Genomic DNA, 18,967 nt, shown 5'->3' on the forward strand with positions numbered 1-18,967 from the left:
CAAACTTTGCAATGCTTGGGGTTACTGGGATTTCAGGTATCAGCATTAACTGCCCACAGCAACTGCACCCGGTTCAGTTTCAGTTTTAAAATGCAGATTTATCTGTCCTGTGATGTACAACACGCATTCTTCCTGTGTTAGACATAAGACAACCATTCAAATAAACTAATAATTATTACAGAGAAAAATGTTTAAGTGCCCATGGGAGGATTTAAAGACCTTTTGCCAAACCTACAATCTTTACACAGCCCGTAGTCAGAAGTCAATAGGAGCTAGTGGAGTGGCTAATTATCGGTATTTTTCCTTATAAATATGCTCTTTTAATCTGAACATACACAAGAGACTGGCCCAGCCCTCATTCCAACATGATGACTCAAAAAAAAAAAAAAGTAAACACTTGCTGAAATCACACATTCATATTTTGAATTGGTTTTGAATGTTCTCCAGGACAGTAAATGTTTCTCCTCACAATTGTTCCCTTGCTAAGTTTCCCGGGCCTTGATTCAAGCAGTCAGTTAAATGACTACCCTTTTACAGATTATTTGTTTTTTAAACCTGAAAGAGACAAAGTTGGTAGTTTCAAATCACTTGACTGCTTTGGCTCTCACCAAAGCTGCATTGCTAGAAAGGCTGAGAGCTGGGATGTTCAGCCTGGAGAAGAGAAGGCTCAGGGATACCTCATTTCAAACTTGAAGTACTGAAAGGGGGCTTATAAAAAGGATGAAGGACTCTTTACTCAGGTAGATCATGATAGGACAAGGGGGAACGGTCTTAAACTAAAATAGGATAGATTTAGACTAGACAGGAGGAAACTCTTCACTGTAAGGTTAGTGAGGCACTGGAACAGGTTGTCAAGAGAATTTGTGGATGTCCCATCCCTGGAGGTGTTCAAGGCCAGACTGGATGGGGCCTCGGCCAACCTGATCTAGTGGGTGGCATCGCTATCTGTGGCAGAGGGGTTGAAGTTAAATGATCTTTAAGGCCCTTCCAACCCAAGCCACTCCATGATTCTATGCTTTAGCATATGGTATCTATCACACTTGTGTTCTGAATGTGGAGGATGCTGTTCATATAAATGACAAAATAAAAGGAACAACATAAGCATTTCTTGTTGCTCTAAGGCAACAAGAAATTACACCCAAGACTAAAATTCACATCTAATTCATTGATGTGCCACATCATAGGTACAAATGTAGACACAATGAAAGGTAAACATAGGTGTATATACTTTTCAATCACTACATTCAGAAAGAGACCTAGTCATTAAAGATGCTAATGTAACATTTTAAAGTTCCATTTCTAAAGGTAATAAAAATGATAAAGAATTTTATGGACTCTTGTTTGGACCTTCAAAACACCAAGAATCCCTAAGCACAATAAAGAAAATAACACTGAATACTTCCAAAGGATTTTATAGATCGGTTTTCCTTTAGATTTCTGTGAGCATTTCAGGGATATAGTGGACCCAGAACTGTCACAATGCTTGCCTGGACCTGAATGAAGTCCTTCAGAACAAGCAATGCAAGAAGTGAGTGAAAAAAGACTAGAAAATCTGCACGTGACATAAAGCCATTTAAATAAATCAGGACCAAAAAAATGTGAGGAGCTTCAGAGGGTTCCAAACAAGGCAAAACAGATGAGAATATAACAATCAGTGAGATTCAGATTAGTAAATGCACAGCTGGGAAGTGATTTTCAGTCACCCGTCATGCAGTATGTTATATCAACCGTATCACGTGCAGAAACAAAACAGCATAAAACAGGCAGCTCAACTGAGATTATAGCATCTTGTGTTTTTCTGATTCCCACTAATGACATGTTAGATTGCAAAGTAGAGAGGAGGAAACTTCTACAAAGAATTTTTATCATTAACAAGAAATCTCAGGGTGAAATTAAATCTTGTTTATCATGACATACTTAATCTTGAAAATCACCTAGTACAAGACAATGCTGTGCTTGCTGGGGCGGGGCTCATGCACATTCTTCTGAGGCATCTGGTGTCGCGTACTGTCAGAGACAAGATTAGACTGGATGAACCTCCATCCTGATCCAGTCTAGCAAGTTGTACAAGCTTATGCTTTTGTTGCATTTTAGAAACAAGTATAGGTTTGGACTTCTCCCAGATCTTAGGTATCCAATTTCAGATTGCAAATTCTCACTAGATGGAATGCCAGTACAAGCACTTGAACAATGCCTGTGGAAGTCTCTCTTGTGTGTTATGCCTTTCAACAGATTTCCTTTTTAGACCCTTTTTGATATTATGAGAGACACAAAGGGACTGTAAACTGCGAACAGAGAAGTACTTACTATGTGTTCATCAATGCATCCTACTTAGTAAATACTACTTGTAGTTGCAGTTTTGACAAAGAAATGTTACTATCTGTACACACAGCCACTACAGTGCAGTGGTGATGGGGTAAATACCAGCTTGTATCTAAACCACTCTCTTGGATTAGAGATTATTTCTGCAAAGGTGCATTTAAAAACACTGATCGCGCAAAGAAAGTCAGAGGTTTGAGCATGATCAATGGCTTACAACATATGTACACTTAAAGACCATGAATCGGTAATTACATTGTGTTCAGCTCTTTATAAAAAGAAGTTCAAAATACATATTGAAGTCATATATAATTGATATAGAAAAGCCGTGCAAACAATCAACCACCACCACCACCAACAACAAAACCCAGGTTTTTCTGGAACATCTCCCCATTGTGCTTAAATTTAGGCTTTCTTAATTTCTGCAAACGAGGTGATCTCGATGCTTACTAATAAACGTCGAAGTAGTTAACAATGTGCCCTTGTTGCTAAGGCGGCTAATGGTATTCCCTGGGCTACATTAGGCAGAGCACTGCCAGCAGACTGGGAGATCCTTCGCCTCTACTCAACGCTGTCAAGGCCACACCTGGAGTACTGTGTCCAGTTCTGGAACTGCAGTACCAGAGAGACACGGACATGAGAGAGACATGGACAATGGAGAGAGTTCAACAAAGGGCCACAAAGATGATGAAGGGACTGGAGCATCTCACATATGAGGAAAGGCTGAGAGAGTTAGGACTGCTCAGCCTAGCGAAGAGAAGGCTCAAGGAGATCTTAACATTTGTAGGAGTGAGCACATAAAGAAGATAGAGCCAGGCTCTTTTCAGTGGTGACAAGTGACAGGACAAGAGGCAACGGAGAGCAAACTGAAAGACAGGAGGTGCCATCTAAACATCAGGAAAGACTTTTACTGTGAGGGTGGCTGAGCAACGGAACACGTTGCCTAGAGAGGTTGTGGATTCTCCCACTTTGGAGGTGCTCAAAATCCATCTGAACATGATCCTGGGCAACCTGCTCTAGGTGGCCCTGCTTCGCATTGGAGGGGTGGACAGGATGACCTCCAGAGATCCCTTCTCTAACTTCAACCAGTCAGAAATCCCATGAAAATGAATCTACATGTATGCGTTTATAGCATAGCCTTAATTTACTAAGAGAATTTGTCTTTAGCTTACCTGAAGCATAAAGTTTAACAAGTAAATAGTAAGAAAAATGCCAGGAACATAGGACCATATTTTACATCAGCTATCTAATACAAATCCAAATGTCATTCTAGAATGACTACATCTACCTCCAAATGCATCAGTGCATTTATAAGGGTCGTATTCATTTTTCTTATTTTACATATATCTACATTAATCTCTACTTGCTATTTTATGGCCTAGTCACTCAGTATCTTCATATTCCTCTACAACTTTTCCAAAGCTGTCTCTCTCACCTTTACTACTCAGAATAACCTGATCTAGTCAGGTAGCATCCCTGTCCATGGCATGGGGGTTGGATGTAGATGATCTTTAAGGTACCTTTCATCCCAAGCCATTCTATGACTTCCTTTTATCTTATGGCAACTTTAAGAACGATATGTTGTTTAGTCCAAGACTAAAGTGTGATGGTTTTGAATGAACTGCATCATGCTACAGAAATTCTGCTCTTTAGGTTTTTACTTTTGTAAACAAGTTTTCTGATTTTGAAGTGTTTTCACATATTAAAGTTATGAACAAGGGCTCTGGATGTATCGACTTGTTTACTTCTTGAAGGGTTTAGTATCTAAGCATCTTATAGTCACAGTTGGAGATCAGCTCTTCAACAGTAATATTTGAAGCACATTCTGTACAGTGTTTAGGGCCAAGCCAAAATTTGCATTTCCTACTCTGGGGTCCCTACAGCACAGCTCTATGAAGAAACTGCCATCTAGAGGTTTCTAAAGGCTTCACACGCCAGCGTGGAATTTAACCTCATCCGTAGATACGAAAAGTCATCCCTTCTTCTCTTTAGTATGGTCTGAGAGATAAAAAGACTCTTCGACTTCTGCAGAGCAGGTCAGCAAGATAAGATGAAGGAGAGGTGGCAACATCACGTCCCACCCCTCGTAAAGAAATTGAGCAAACAACTTTGCAAACTGTTCTTATTTATTTATTTATTTATTTATTTTAAGAAAAAGGAAAGAGGCATTGCCCACCAGAGCAAGCAGGAGCTGAAGACTTCCATAGCACCAGGGAAACAGACATGGGCCAAGGTAAGTGAAAATTCTCTCTGTTAATCCCAAACATTTGCTGATTGTCTGTCAGGAAAAATAACTGTCCCCTCTTCAGGACAGTGTGTTCATGAGGCTAGAGGAAGAGAGGAGCTTCTTACAGTGCGGGAGACAAAGTCCAAGGGAGGTCAATTCACACGGACTTCTCATAAACAGAGAAAACAAAAGCTTGTATCAACGACTAAGAGTAGATTGAGAGAAGCAGTAAGAAGCAGCTGTGAAGGTTTGGAAGCAAGAGCAAGAGAGTTATCCTTAACATGGGGGTGGGGAAAAGGAATGTAGTCCAGACTACAAAACTGAAGCAGAGAGATGACTGTTTTAGCCACTTGAAGAAGAGGGTCCAGGTTCCAAGCAACTTTAAAGAAAGTGACAATAAGATCCATGAAAAGTTATATGAAGGAAAGGAACCCAGACTCCCATACCACATACAACTCAACAGCCTACAACACAGCCAGAACAGACATCTTCACAATACAGAAGACAACACATAAGCTTTGAGTTGGTGTTGTAAAGTTTACACCAGCACAGGTATGGAACAGCCATAAAGGGACCTGAACTCCAGACCGCAAGAAGTAACTGCAAACAATGCAGCAGGGCTTCCACAACGAACAGAGACGGGACAACAGCAATGGGAGTTATCAAGGTATCAATGAAGAAGATAAGGCAAATTAAACAGGAGGAGAAAGCAGACCAACGAAAACTGCAAAGAGAAATAGTTGTCTTTAGCATGGGAGCAGTGGGTTTAGACAGGAGGGGAATGCTCTTTGGATCTTTTCTAGCTGCAACAAAGAGATAAACCTGGGTCTGAAAGAGGAGGTATATGACTGGATGTGTCATATAAAGGGCAGCTGTTACAACTCACAAACTGAAGGGACTCAGTGATGATTTGAGAGCTGAATATATAAGTGAGGTCAGGATTATCCCAAGGCTGAGAGAAATCATGATGCCATCTGATTTTCCACAGAAAGTCTGGAAAGATTAAGAACACCACCAAAACCAGAAGAAAAGTGCAAGTAGGTGATCACACTAAGGCCACTGCACACTAAATTACATAAGAGCAGGGTGACTGAAACTGTGACAATTTTTTTTTCTTGCTGGCAGCAGACAGAGGCATGTATGTGTATGATGCATGCATATGAGACAGATGACATTCTTCTGTCTCCTGTAGTACCTCTGTGTGTGAGATTACAGTGTGGTACAAAGAGAGAAAAACTAGTATTTTATTTACTGTGATCCAGTATAGTTCCAAAACTACACAGCCACCTTGCATTTGCACCAGCAGGAAAGTTTGGACTAGTTGCTGATCTCTGATGCACAGCAGATATATCTAGAATTTTTGTAATTGCTAGAAGACCTTGCATCCACAACGTAAGTGGTGTGTGACAGCTTCCTTCCTGTGCACAACTTCAACCACATATCCACATGGAGGAAAGCTGCTTTGAGTACACACCATAAGACTCCAACTGTAGTCACAGTTGCACGCTCAGTGCTAACCACAACAACTGTACCATTTGAAGGATCAGGTTTGTTCTATGTCCATTGCTGGGCAGAAGAAGCTTTTTTATAGTCACTTGGTTCACTTAACATTGTTAAGGTACAAGCAAAAGCTACTCATTAGCCACTTGATAAGAGAACAACCAAGCTCATAGCAAAGGCCCTTACAGCTACTGGACTGGAAGTCTCAAAGGCATAGAGCACTGTCTGAGTGGAGAAACAGGCTTGTATCAGGATGGGACCCAGGGCCAGAGTGTGGGCAGCTCACAGCCTCAAGCTCATTCTATTTCCTCTCATGCTACAGGTCTGAGCATCAAAAGATGTGATTTCAAGATCACAATCAACAACAATAACCACCACACAGAAGAGATCAGCACTAAAAGGCTTATGGTGAGGCGTGGGCAGCCATTTGTTATCACAGTGAGCTTCTCATCTCCAGTATACAACTACCTGCAGCAGCTGAAAAGGACCTTCCTCATAGTACAGACAGGTAACATAATTACCATACCTTGTAGAGCAATTGTACAAAAGCCACCTGAAGAACAGAGCCAAAAGACATCTCCATAGCTGGACAGATGTGCCCACATTTAGAAGTGAAGCAAACAAACTGTTTATCTAAGCCAGAGCAGTCTCCTGCCGCTCGGACTGCAAGGTCAAAACTAAATCTTTTTCCCAAAACACATTACAGCACAACGCAAGCTCATTGCTCTTTGAAAGTACTCATGGGATCTCTCCTCACTCATGACTTTTGATTTAGGAATATTTAAACTCTGCTAGTCTTTTGCAGATGTTTTCTATTACAGTGTTTTTCAGCAAGAGCCCTGAGAAGGGCAGCACCATCCACTCTCAGCTTGCTCTACCATAATTTATTTGACTGTGGCTTTTGTCACAAGACACTGAATCCCAAGAGCAACAGGCCTGCACTATTATGGCTGTTCCTCCTTTCTACACTCTGTGAAATGCACGTTCCACTATCAAACAAGGTGGCTTTAGTTCAGTACTAACCTTAGGAAGGTTCAGTAAGCTTTAATACAGCAGCATTAAGGTAAGCATTAAGTTTAAGTGTCCCACATGAAAGGATAGCTATGACTCCAGATCTAGCCATGGTCCCTAAAATCTGCAGGGGGTGGCAATGTATGTGTGGAAACCAGATCTCTTTTGCTGCAGGACCAAATCCTTCCAAAACAGATGGAACCCAGGTTGAATTTCCTATCTCCCTCCTGGGAGACCAGAAGCAGTGGAGTGCAGCTCTAAAAGAACAGGACCCATATTTCTGGACCATCTCTGTGAACACGCCTGCCAATGCTCCCATTGGCCAGTATGCTCTGCTTTTACATGCCTCCAAGTCTTACTGTCTCCTGGGAAACTTCATCCTTCTCTTTAATCCCTGGTGCCAAGGTGAGGAATCAGGAACAAAAAGGCAGTCATAGATCAGTCACTTCACAAAAACAGTTTTGAGCTCTGACACTCTGCCTCTGGAAAGGCTAAGGCTGACCCTACCCAGTGCTTCCCTCTACTCCTGCCCTGCTCCTCTCAGCACTTCAGGAAGGAGGCAGGGGCTTGTACAGGTAGCACAGCTTGAAGCAACCTGCCTCAGCACTCCTACCCTGTTCCTGAAGTACTCTGTTATCAGAACACCGTGGTCTTGCAAAGGAAAAAGCAGTTCAATCATTTATTTCCTATGAGTTAAGATTATAACTGGTTTGATTAATGCCATTGGATCTTCCTTAGGAACAGAGAAGTCAGTAACAAGTAGAGTAAAAAAGCTAGCTAGTACAATAGCCTAGCTTTGTAGGATCTTTCTGAAGTTCCTCTACTTGAGCAGAGATTGCAATGAAATTCTTTTCTGCTCAATTCAGAATCTGTGGTATTTCCCAAGGGTACAATGCCAGGGACTGCCTAAGTGTAGCGTAGCCTGCTGATGCAAGGGCATCCAAGACCAAGAATGCTTTTCTCCTTATGCTTTTTTCCTCCATTCTAGATGATGAAGTGTTCTTGGCTAACGAGGCACAGCGGCAGGAGTACATTCTAAACCAAGAGGGTATCATTTACTGGGGGACTGAAAATGCAGTCCTGGCACAGCCCTGGGACTTCAATCAGGTAAGAGGTCCAATATGTCTGTGTTCTCTTACAGCCACCAGCAGAGGAAGGGTGTCTATCTCCTGTATGTACAGAATGCAATTCATTCCCATGTTGTGGCTTTGATGAAAGAGTCTGTTCTCTGCTCCCACTGTCTTTCTCTATGAACATGCAGGAGAACGGAGACCTATATATGAAGTCCCATAATCCCATATGTAATTTTAGCTACTTTCTCAGCCAGTCCTTTTACGAAGAAACACGTCAGTCTGGGATTTGTCTCTTCCTTTCGTCAACAGATAAAAAACCATTTTGCAGAGCTTAATAATACCGTCTGTTTTACAGATAGAGGAAGGACAAGATTTTCCAATTTGCCCAAGACTAATCTGCCAGTGATGAGAGCTGGATTCTATTCCACTTTAGTGACAACAGATTAAACAAGTACCTCTATGCCAACCTAGAGTGCTCCAGAAAAAAAATCAGGAGTTTCCCTCAGTCATGGGATGCAGTATCATGCCAGAGCATTTCTCACTACACTTCAATAAAGCAACAGTTCTGCCTTCAGTATGTTGTGCTCCATCTTCAAATCTCTGACTGGAACTTTCCTCCACAGCCCACCTATATAAGACTAGCAGTAGAAAGGGAGAAACAATCTGCACAGTTTCAAGCCCTTGCAGGGATTCCAGAGAACAAACATTAAGGCCACATTTCTCAAGATGTTGTGTTCTTGTTTTAGTTTGAGGAGGATATTGTGGACATCTGCTTCACACTGCTGGACATAGGTGAACGCCATCAACGGGACAAGGATCACACTCAGCGCAAGAACCCTATTTACATCTGCCGCACAGTTGCTGCCATGGTAAGGAGAGTAGTCAGCAGCCTAGTCCATAGCAGAGAAGGTCTGAATGCAGACAGGCTAAGTATATACTTAATCCCAATTTACAGCAACCCACCGACTACTCAGTAAGACTGCCCAGGGCTGTTCCAAACAACATCTCCCACCTATCTCCAGCCCTTCCTGATATTCCTGCAGCAGACAAGTAGTGCTGCAGGAATTTCTTAGCAGTAGCAGCACACTTACTGAATAAATCTCAAGGGAGACTGTTGCACCTGCTCTGGCCAGTCATGATCTCCATGTTCTGCACAAAAAATCCTTTTTGTTTCTGCTGCCTTGGAAGTAGTTCCATCAAACAGGATATGGTTTACCTACTAAGATGTAATTCCTTAATTCATCTTTCTCTCCTCCTTCCCTGAAGATGAACTGCGATGAGGTTAGAGGAATCATGACAGAATATGGGACCGGGAAATACTATGATGGGACATCCCCTTCCAAGTGGCTGGGCAGCAGCCCCATCCTCCGGCAGTGGGTGGCACTGAAGTGCAAACCTGTCCGCTATGGGCAGTGCTGGGTGTTTGCTGCAGTCATGTGCTCAGGTACGGTTGTGGTTCAAAGACTTGTGGGTTGAGTAAAGCCTTACCTGGTACACAGAACCTCTAGCATATGACTGAATTCCTGGGAAAGCACAGATCCCAATAACATAACCTTTAATCTCTAAGTGCGAGGCAGATCCTCCGAGTTTACTCATCAACATTTAGCACTGCTAGCTTTGGGCTAAAGGAGTGTTAGTACACACCATTCACTGAATGCACCTATGACAGTTCACTTCCTGAAGGGACAGTGCTTCTTGCAAAGTCCAGATATCAGGCCCAGTGCCATTCTGATGGGCCTAGTATCAAAACCAGCTCTACATCTACTGGCAAAGATACCTTTACAGCAGGATGCACAACTGATTCACAGCTCTTTCTTCTGCACAGTTCTGAGGTGCTTGGGAATTCCCACCAGGGTTGTCACAGGCTTCACATGGGCTCACAACACGAACAGCAGTCTGAATGTGGATGAGTATTATGACGAAAATGGAATGCTGCTTACACATGACAAGAGTGCCAGAGTCTGGTAAGAAAACACAGCAGGGTCCAAACTAAAGTTTGAGACAATATCTGGGTCTAGGAAGCAACTGAGAGGAAAAGGTAAACAGCTGCAGGGAGGTAAATAAGAGAGAGCTCAGCCAAGTTGCAGTGTACATGGCTTGTTCTTGAGAAATCTCAGGAACCAAAAGTAAAGAGTGCTATATTGCTAGGGCCCACAAATGAACAACAATAACCCAAACCATCTGGAGAAACTACACTTACATCAAAAAACATGGTCTCTTCCTGTGTGCTGAGTTCTTTCAAAGGAATATTAACTTGCTGTGGTTTGGCTAAAAGTTTCCTGTACCTCAGGGCTCAGCATCTTGTTATAAGCACATGATGTTGTCTCTCACAGGACCTTCCATGTTTGGAATGAATGCTGGATGGCTCGAACAGACTTGCTACCCGAGTACAGTGGATGGCAGGCACTAGATGCCACCTGCCAGGAGAAAAGCAAAGGTAAGATATCAAAGACAGACTTGAGGAAAAAAGGGAGCAAATAAAGCAGTGCAATATTCCTTCCTTCTTCAGTTTCCAATGGGAGGATGCATAAATCACCCCGAGGACTTCACACACTAAATCATCATTAACTCTTTTAGTTCGTGCAGCCCGTGGAGCTCTAAGCATGGGCCTAGTTGGTCAAGCATCTAACTCTTAATTGGGCTGCATTTTCTCTTTAGGCGCATCCTTCTGTGGGCCAGCCCCTGTTCAAGCCATCAAAGAAGGGGACACTGAAGTGGATTATGATGTCTGCTATTTCTTTGCTGCCATAAATGCCAAGTGCCACATCTGGATACACAAAGCAGATGGCATCCTCAAGCCAGCTTGCATTTGCACAAAGTACATTGGCAACAACATCAGCACCAAGAGTGTGGGCAGTGAACGCTGTGAGGATATCACACACAACTACAAATATCCTGAAGGTATGGGGTAGAAAAGTTTCTAAACACATGTCCTACTAGTGTTAAAAGTGAAGAGTACAGGACTGTACTGAAGAGCCATAACAGAGCATTATGGTCATCCACTTCTCACTACTTCTTCCTGAATGGCACAAGAACACCTTACTCTTGCTGTCTACAGAATCAAAGTACAGATCATACCCCAGAGTTTCATCCTGCTTAATTACCAGCTTACCAGAAGGCCAGGCATTTCTCCACCAGACACTCTCCTGTCTGGAAGACTTCCTTTCTTGACTTCTGTTACCTGTAAACTCTGTACATTCATCTCCCATCACCCTTGTATTACATTTCAGACTCCAGCTTTCTGAGGACTGCTGTGCTCCCAAATGTTCTAAAACCTCACAGGCTCCCCAGGGAAGTGGTCATGGAATGAGCCTGCTGGAGCTCAAAAAGCATTTGGATAACACTCAGACACGGTCTGATTCTTTGGTGGTCCTCCAGGAACCCAGGAGTTGGACTTGATGATATTTGTGGGTCCCTTCCAACTCAAGCTATTCAATGATTCTATGATATCCCTCCCTCAAAAAGAAGCTCTCCCTTTAAAATCTATTATTCTGCCTAGTTTCCCAACTCTACAATCTCATCTTAGCCTATGGCATGCTGTGTTCTTTGCTGCAGTGTATCACAGGACAAGATAGTACTGCACCATAGCTACAATTACAGAGAGGCAACTGTTCTCTTACTCTGACAGATGTTAGCACTAAAGTGTTTCCAAAACTAATAGAATTCTTTCAAAGTAGAATCTTTCAGGCACATGCAACATGCTGTCAGATGAAATTCTCAATCTGCTCCAATCAGAAGCACAATGAGATGTCTCTCTATGCTCTAAGAAATAGTTGTCTACAGCACTGTTAGGACAATGCAACTCCATCCTTCTGCATTTACTGCTTTACAATTACTACACAGGAAATAACACTGAAATATGCACTCTCCTCCTCATACCTCCCCCCCCCCCTTTTTTTTTTGTAACAGGTTCTCTTCAGGAAAAGAAAATACTTGACAAAGTCTACAGAAGAATAAAGACACTTGAGACAACTACCAGCAGCAAACCAGAGTTCAGCTCCATTACTACTGCCCTTGAAGAGCCAGTTAACCTTTTTATCCAACTCCAGTCCAATAGTTCTCTGCTACTGGGACAAGATGTTCCAATTTCTGTTGAAGTGTTTAACCCCAGCAGTGGAGAGAAGGCAACTCATTTGGTACTTGGGGCCCAGTCTCTACATTATGGTGGCACATCCATTACCCAACTTTGGAAGAAAGAATTTCATTTTATCCTCAAGAGCAATGAAGGTAAGGATTCTACTGGACACAAGGACAGAAAAGTATATCCTGTCCTCTCATTTAGGAAAAATGCACTTAGCTTTAAGTCTGCAAAAGCCTGGCTGGAAAGCTGACTGTAGGCTATTCAAACAAATCACTTTGGTGGGGAGAAGAGGAAAGCTGCAGCACGTTAGGTGGATCACCCTACAGATTTCTGAATTTGCAGATTCAGTTGGGGTCTCTAGAGCTTTTAAATACTGCAGCTTTTAGTGCAGTGTTGGGTGCTAAACACTGCTAGGAAGCATGCAGTCTAAGAACTTAATATTAGTTGCATTCTCACCTCTATGTCACCACTCTGTATTCCAGCTAACACCCTGCAGGCCATTGTGCCTTACTCACAGTACATAAAAGAGTTGGGAGAGAACCATCTGCTTCGGCTGACTGCCATGCTGAGAGACAAGGACTCCTACATATGCTTTGCACAGGAAGAGATCCGCATTTGTGATCCCCCTCTCATTATTAAGGTTAGATTGCTTCATCATTCTGTACTGCAGTGGTGAGAAAACAGCTTTCCTAGTCACAAGCAGCAGAAAGACGCTTGCTGTGTTCCATGGCTTTCCTCATACTATCTTCTTTCAAAGCACTGAGACATAAGTTTGGGAAAAGTGCTGTGCTGCACTGTCATATACAATACTCCTCCCACTTCTATCTCATTTATGTGTAAAGACAAGGAAATCCAGATGACTCCTAACTCACTCACCAGCCTGCAAATCAGAGGCTGTAAAGGAAACTTCAAAATACCGTAGTAGTAAAGAAAGCGAGCTGAACTTTGAATCTTCTGGCAACTGGCAGCTCATGCTGGGACCTCTGGCAAAAAAAAAAAAAAAAAAAAAAAAAAAAAAAAAAAAAAAAAAACCTCTCCCTTTAATCATAAAAGTTTCTCTTTTTTTCTCTCAGTTTCATCTCACTCCCTTCTTTCAACAGTTTCCAGAACACATGGTACAGTACCAGCCAGCCTCAGTGGAGATTAGCCTCCTGAACCCTCTCGCTGAACCCCTGGAGAAGTGTGTGATAGTGGTAGGAGGGAGAGGGCTCATTTACAGGCAAAGGAAGTACAGGTGAGTGCAAATTGATTAACCTAAGAACAGGAAATGCAAAAACAGACACAATACAAGCTAGAGAAACCCTTGTCCTGGAAATGCCTGCCCCCAGAATAAACAGGCAACAAGGCAGGAATAGACCACTACAGTTGAAAGCCCCAAGCACTCCCTTATTTAGGGGTGATACAGAAGATTTTCACTGAAAAAGAGAAAAGCCACATAACTTTCATCTGATCCTCCCCTTCTCTGCTGAAGAGCCAGGTAAAATTGACTTAGCCAAGAGTCATCTAAAAAGGCATACTCTTTTCCACATGAAAAAGCAACATTTTTCTCAGAAAGCTGCATTAGGACAAAGTAGATGATTCATGGGGAGTTCAACCCTCATAACTTCCTCCAAATTGCTGTCTGATCACAATTCCATCATGGCAGTTTAGGACACTGCTAGTCTTTTTCTATTTACACCCCACCCCCTGTTTTGGGGGGCATCACACTCATGTCTCCCAAATGCATCTCCTGAGCCCTAATGAACAAGAAATGCAGAGAGGGGTGCTTCCTGTATAATCCCCTCTTGCCTTTCAGGATGGGTTCTGTGCAGCCTGGAAGCACTCAACAGCTGCGTATCTCGTTCACTCCCACTGAAGCAGGGCCCAGAAGACTCACTGTGAATCTTACCTGCCTTCAACTCCAAAACCTGAAGAGCTACAAAAGTATCAACATTGCAGCTGCCTGATGCCCAGCTTAGAACAAGTCCTGCTGTCCTATTTGAAAGAGTGGTCACAATCTTTCCGACTGACCTTTGACAAGCATAGATGTTAAAAGTTTATTTAAAACTACGTCTGACTTGTATTATTCATACAAACTCAACTCTCTCCCATATGCAACTATATCCACTCTCAGATCTTGCAAGTTGGACCTTCCTGTGACAAACATAGGCTAAATGCTCAAGTAGATGCTGTATTTCTTTGTGCATATCCACTCAACTCACCAATGCTTAGTCATTTTTCCCCTGTGGCAAAAAAAGCATATCTTAGAACTCTGAAGCGATGATAGATGTAGTATTTCTCTAGAGATGTACTCATATCCTACAGATCCTTGAAGTTGGTAAAGCAGCAGACAGCATTTTCTATTGCTTTCTTAGGGAACAGAAGAGAGGAAGATAATTTGCTCTTCTCTATGGTTAGACAGAAAATATCAGCATTGTATTTTTTTTTTTAATGGCTCATTTGGCTTGCAAAAGCAGCAAGATCCTATTCTTCTATGTATATATATTCTCTGCCACCTGTAAACAGATGCAGCTAACCACGTAGATCTAGCAGCATTTTATTGTTCTTTGAACCCCACAGCAGTTGTAATGTCTGAAAAACTGGGCACATTCACAACAGTAAGATTCAGCACTGCACCATCCCAAGAGTCCAAGCAAAATGACATCACCTGCAATTGCAAAGGGTGATTTTTTGTGAGTTTTGCCAGGTGGCATTGAAGTTCTCTCTTAAGAGCACTGTCCTCATCATTCTCCCTGTAGCTGGAGAACGGCCAGATTCACTGGAAAAGCATACATCAGGGCCAGTAGCAGCTACACATGTGGACACAGAAGAGCTAAAGTTCACCCTGCGTGAAGTTCTTGATTTTGTCCATGTTGTGATCTACTGCACCAATCAGAAACTGCACCCAGCCTTCCTCTGATGGTGGACAGACATGGCTTGTCCTGCAAAGTGGAGGAAATTCATTAGGAAGGCCACCTTGAGGGTTTTACATTTATGTATCCGGAAACCTACACAACACATACATAGTGTGAAGTCCCAAGTTACCACATCATTAAAACAGGTCCATTATAGCTCCACAGTACTTTGAGCCAGGAAGAACCAACATCCATGTCTCTAGTTCCAAACTTTGACACATATATGTCCATCTTCAGCAGTAACCACTTTAATTCCTGACATCCTATTCCTATCCCATTACAACTGGATAACATCAGAATTATTCCAAAATGACAGCGTTTGCTGCCTAGAAATGAGTCATCTTTGACAGGAGGCAAAAAGATATCAACTTCCATAGCAGGCAACGCATGTTTATAAATTGTATCTCATACTCACTTTGTAATCTCTAAGACTTTCTTTAATACTGAGGCCAGTTTAGCAGCCTAGAAAAAAACAAAATGGAAGTAAAGTACACCAAACATGGAAAAAGGGGGTCCAGCAATATCAGAAAAAAAGGGAAGGTACAAGAATGCCTGACATGGCCAAAAATAAGTAAAATTGCCACAGATCCTGATGCAAAAGGAAGCCATCTAACATGGGTGGGAGTATCGCCTGACCTGTTGCTGACTGGGACAGGTAAAAATACAGACAGATCATTTTTTAAAGTATACATTAGTATGTTTTTTTTCTTTAAAAGGTAAGTCTATTAAAATTTGGTAACATTGTAAGGGATAAATTAAGTGACTCACTGTAATACAATTTGATATTAAGCAATACTTCATTAATTATAACAACAACAATCAAGCCACTGGCCAAATGTATGAAACCAGAATAAAGAATTTCAGATATGAGAAAGTATATAATTAATTTAGGTTGGAAGGGACCCCTGGAAGTCACCTAAGTACAACCTCCTGCTCAAACCAAGGCAAACCTCATAGTTCTGTCAAGTTGCTCAGAGCCTTGCCCCACCAAATTTTGAACATCTCCAAAAATGGAAATTGCTTCTCATGGAAGCAATGGACATTATTTCTCTAAGCAGCTTATTTCACTTAACAAGTGAAACGTGCTTAACCATGCTCATTGTAAAAATTTTTAATTTCTTTAATTTAGACCATTTTATTTGAGCAAATCTAAATTACCCAGGGAAAAAAGTAGATGTAAGGCACATTGGCAGCCTTACACTTCACTTTCCTGAGGTACTGTCACTGGATGTCTCTATGGATTAGAGTTTAGAGCCAGCGCTAGAGTGGACAGCCATTTCCCCGAAATAAAGATGAGGACTGCATTTCCAGTTAAAAGAAGATGAGTGTGTGAGAACTAGAGGGGACTCTTGGTTCCCCAGAGCATGTTACTTAGACAGCAACTAATACCCTTGTCTCCCTGACAAAGGTATTTCCCCTAATTTAATTTCCCCCAGTTTAATTTCCTCCCCTTTCCTACAGCCAAGCAAGCAGAACTGCATGCAGGCTGTAGAAACTTACATTGAGTCGCACGGCCAGCTGGTTCACAGGTGGATACATGCTCAGTGCCAACTCATCAACACTAGAATGGAAGAGAGAAGTGCAATGAAAGAAAGCCCTCCAATCACCCAATTCAGAGATCTCAGTTACAGAACCACAGAATGGCTGAGGTTGGAAGGAACCTCTGAAGATCATCTAGTCCAACCCCACTGCCAGGCAGGATCAGCTAGAGCACATTGTACAGGATGGCATCCAGGCAGGTTTTGAATATCTCCAGAGAAGGAAACTGCACAACCTCTCTGGGCAACCCGTTCCAGTGCTCTGTCACCCTCCCAGTAAAAATGCCCTCTCCTATTCAGCCAGAATCTTCTGTGCTTCAGTTTGTGCTTATTGCCTCTCATCCTGTCACTGGGCACAACTGAAAAAAGACTGTCTCCATCCTCTCAACACCCGCCCCTCAGGTAATTAATGAGGTCTCCCCCCAGTCTTCTCTTTTCCATGCCAGACAGGCCATTCTCTCAACCTGTCTTTGTACAACAGGTGCTCCAGTCCTCTAATCATCTTTGTAGCCCTCCTCTGAACTCACTTCAGTAGCTTTATGTCCCTCTTGTGGATATAATACTCCAGGTGTGGCCTCAACAGGGCTAAGCAGAGGGGGAGGATCACCTCCCTTGACCTGCTGGTAACACTTCCACAGTGCAAGTCAGGAATAGCAGGGCATGACAAGGAGACATTTGGTTATTCCCACTGAATACTTCTCACCACCTTCTGAGGCGTCTGTGTGGCACTTCCACCTTATCTAGTCACAGCTCCAGCCCAAGCAGCAGCACATACTCCTTTCTTAACCTGCACAACTCTCAACAGCCTATGATATAATAGTTTTCCCATCAAACCCCCTTCCACCACCTGGTCACAGCTTAAGTATCATAATGTTTTTTCTAGTCCATTTTCTAGACCTCAGGAAAGAAAGGGACTGCTCTGGAGCAGAACGCAGCACGGGGAGAGACCTACTTACCTTGGACTGATCTCATTAGCAATGTCTGCAAGGTCATCCAGCTGAGCAATCTGCTCTGGAGATTCAGCTTTGCCATAAGCCTTCACTACGCTCAAGACTTTCTTCAGGCAAGCTTTGGAAGCCTTTATTAATCCCATGCAGGAGCTAAGCAGTTTCCGGTCAGCTTCTGACCAATAGGTATCTCTGTTGCCCCGAAAGCCAAGATCTTCATCTTCCGTGATATCACTGTAGGGGTCTTGCCCTTCCACCAGAGCCTGAGAATACAGATGCCCTGAAAACCCAGAACCTAACATCCACTCTATCAATACCCAGGAGGAAAGGTAAAATACGATCTAGAAAACAAATAATATATGGAGGAATCCTTCTTCAACCAGCATCTCATTTGCTTGATTCTGTTAATCTTAATAAGACTGTATTAAGAAAAACTAATTCAACACAACAAACAGCAAGAACGTGGCAGATAGTCCCATTCTTATACCAACCTAAAACCACACAGTTCAGAATATGGCTTCATGGAAACCACATGTAAGGTAAACTAGACTCAGGTTTGAAAACTCAGTAAGATCAACTCAGTAACTTTGGTCATATAAGAACAAACTTACATCAAAGCCTCTACATAAAAAAAAACCTCTGTGTTCTATCACCGAACCATCACTGCAGTCTATCACTGCAGGTTCCTCAAAGGCTTAGGAGCTTCCTTACATTTTCCATCTCCTCCAGAGCATCCTTGACCACACTCAGACAAGCAGCGAGAGCTGACACAACTGCTGCCTGGTTATCTGCAAAACATAAAGGAAGACAACTGTAGTGCTGCACTGATTCAAATCAGCTTCCAACAACATTCACTTAGGTCTGCAACCATGAGATCTTGAGATCATAGGGTTACATTTTTTGCAAACCTCAGAGCTGCACTGTTGCTATACAGAGAATTTGACCAGGCTTCCATGCTTATCCACTTCAAAGAACAGTAGGGTTCTACAGAATGAGTAAGCCTCCATTCTACTAGCTAAAATGCCCCTCGCAAGTACTATCAACATTTCAAGATCACGCATCCTAGTTCCATTGTTCTGCATATACAGTACTCACTTCGTGGCAGGTTGGACACTTGCTCGCATGCTTCCCACACACCACCAGTTGAAATAAGCTGTTCCTGAGACAAGCTGAAACAAAACAGAGACTCTCAAAGTTAGGTTCAATAGCACCATCCTGCTATACTGTTTGTATTTTCTGCGCACTAGAAGGGGATCTGCTGGAAAGATGCTAGCAAACCAGCTTGTCACTGGTATCTCATGTCTACATAAAGCAAGAGGTATTTTAATAACTCCTACTCTGTCTAGTTATTAATTGGAACAAGTAGCAGAAGCCTCT

General features: G+C 42.5%; 2 protein-coding genes across 5 annotated transcripts in view; one reads left to right on the forward strand and one right to left on the reverse strand.

Moving 5' to 3' along the window:
* Nucleotides 1-18,967, reverse strand: part of CCNDBP1 (cyclin D1 binding protein 1) — a 33,138-nt gene that overhangs the window by 9,384 nt on the left and 4,787 nt on the right. The window contains exons 6-13 of one of the 3 annotated variants that reach the window (XR_014318623.1): nt 18,686-18,759; nt 18,302-18,378; nt 17,600-17,853; nt 16,606-16,666; nt 15,521-15,567; nt 14,859-15,132; nt 10,331-10,547; nt 9,908-10,091 (exon numbers count right to left, since the gene is read on the reverse strand). Coding sequence is in view for 1 of the 3 variants with exons in the window: in XM_082773406.1 (XP_082629532.1) it covers nt 15,024-15,132; nt 15,521-15,567; nt 16,606-16,666; nt 17,600-17,853; nt 18,302-18,378; nt 18,686-18,759 (622 nt within the window). In the remaining 2 variants the exon portion in view is untranslated. Of the gene's footprint in view, nt 1-9,907; nt 10,092-10,330; nt 10,548-14,648; nt 15,133-15,520; nt 15,568-16,605; nt 16,667-17,599; nt 17,854-18,301; nt 18,379-18,685; nt 18,760-18,967 lie in introns of those variants that run through there. The other 2 variants (XR_014318622.1, XM_082773406.1) reach the window with 2 other exon arrangements.
* LOC309884446 (protein 4.2-like) lies at nt 1,248-14,597 on the forward strand. 2 transcript variants are annotated; one of them, XM_082773402.1, is made up of 13 exons: nt 1,248-4,552; nt 6,369-6,554; nt 7,232-7,462; nt 8,046-8,164; nt 8,877-8,999; nt 9,397-9,574; nt 9,956-10,094; nt 10,464-10,567; nt 10,789-11,031; nt 12,040-12,357; nt 12,694-12,851; nt 13,312-13,445; nt 14,007-14,597. In XM_082773402.1, exons 1-13 carry the CDS (start codon nt 4,543-4,545, stop codon nt 14,155-14,157), a joined length of 2,094 nt encoding a protein of 697 aa, XP_082629528.1. In that variant the 5' UTR covers nt 1,248-4,542; the 3' UTR covers nt 14,158-14,597. The 2 variants fall into 2 exon arrangements, with proteins under 2 accessions (XP_082629528.1, XP_082629529.1); XM_082773403.1 differs by lacking the exon at nt 7,232-7,462.

The sequence above is a fragment of the Aythya marila genome, assembly GCF_965140915.1.
Source record: "Aythya marila genome assembly, chromosome: 16".
Taxonomy (NCBI): domain Eukaryota; kingdom Metazoa; phylum Chordata; class Aves; order Anseriformes; family Anatidae; genus Aythya; species Aythya marila.

Bases quoted from the DNA above. Each gene is read 5' to 3' on its own strand.
- LOC309884446 (XM_082773402.1), top strand. The intron at 6,555-7,231 runs GTAACATAATTA...CTTTTGCTGCAG, and splicing joins CTTCCTCATAGTACAGACAG to GACCAAATCCTTCCAAAACA. The intron at 10,568-10,788 runs GTAAGATATCAA...TTTTCTCTTTAG, and splicing joins CTGCCAGGAGAAAAGCAAAG to GCGCATCCTTCTGTGGGCCA.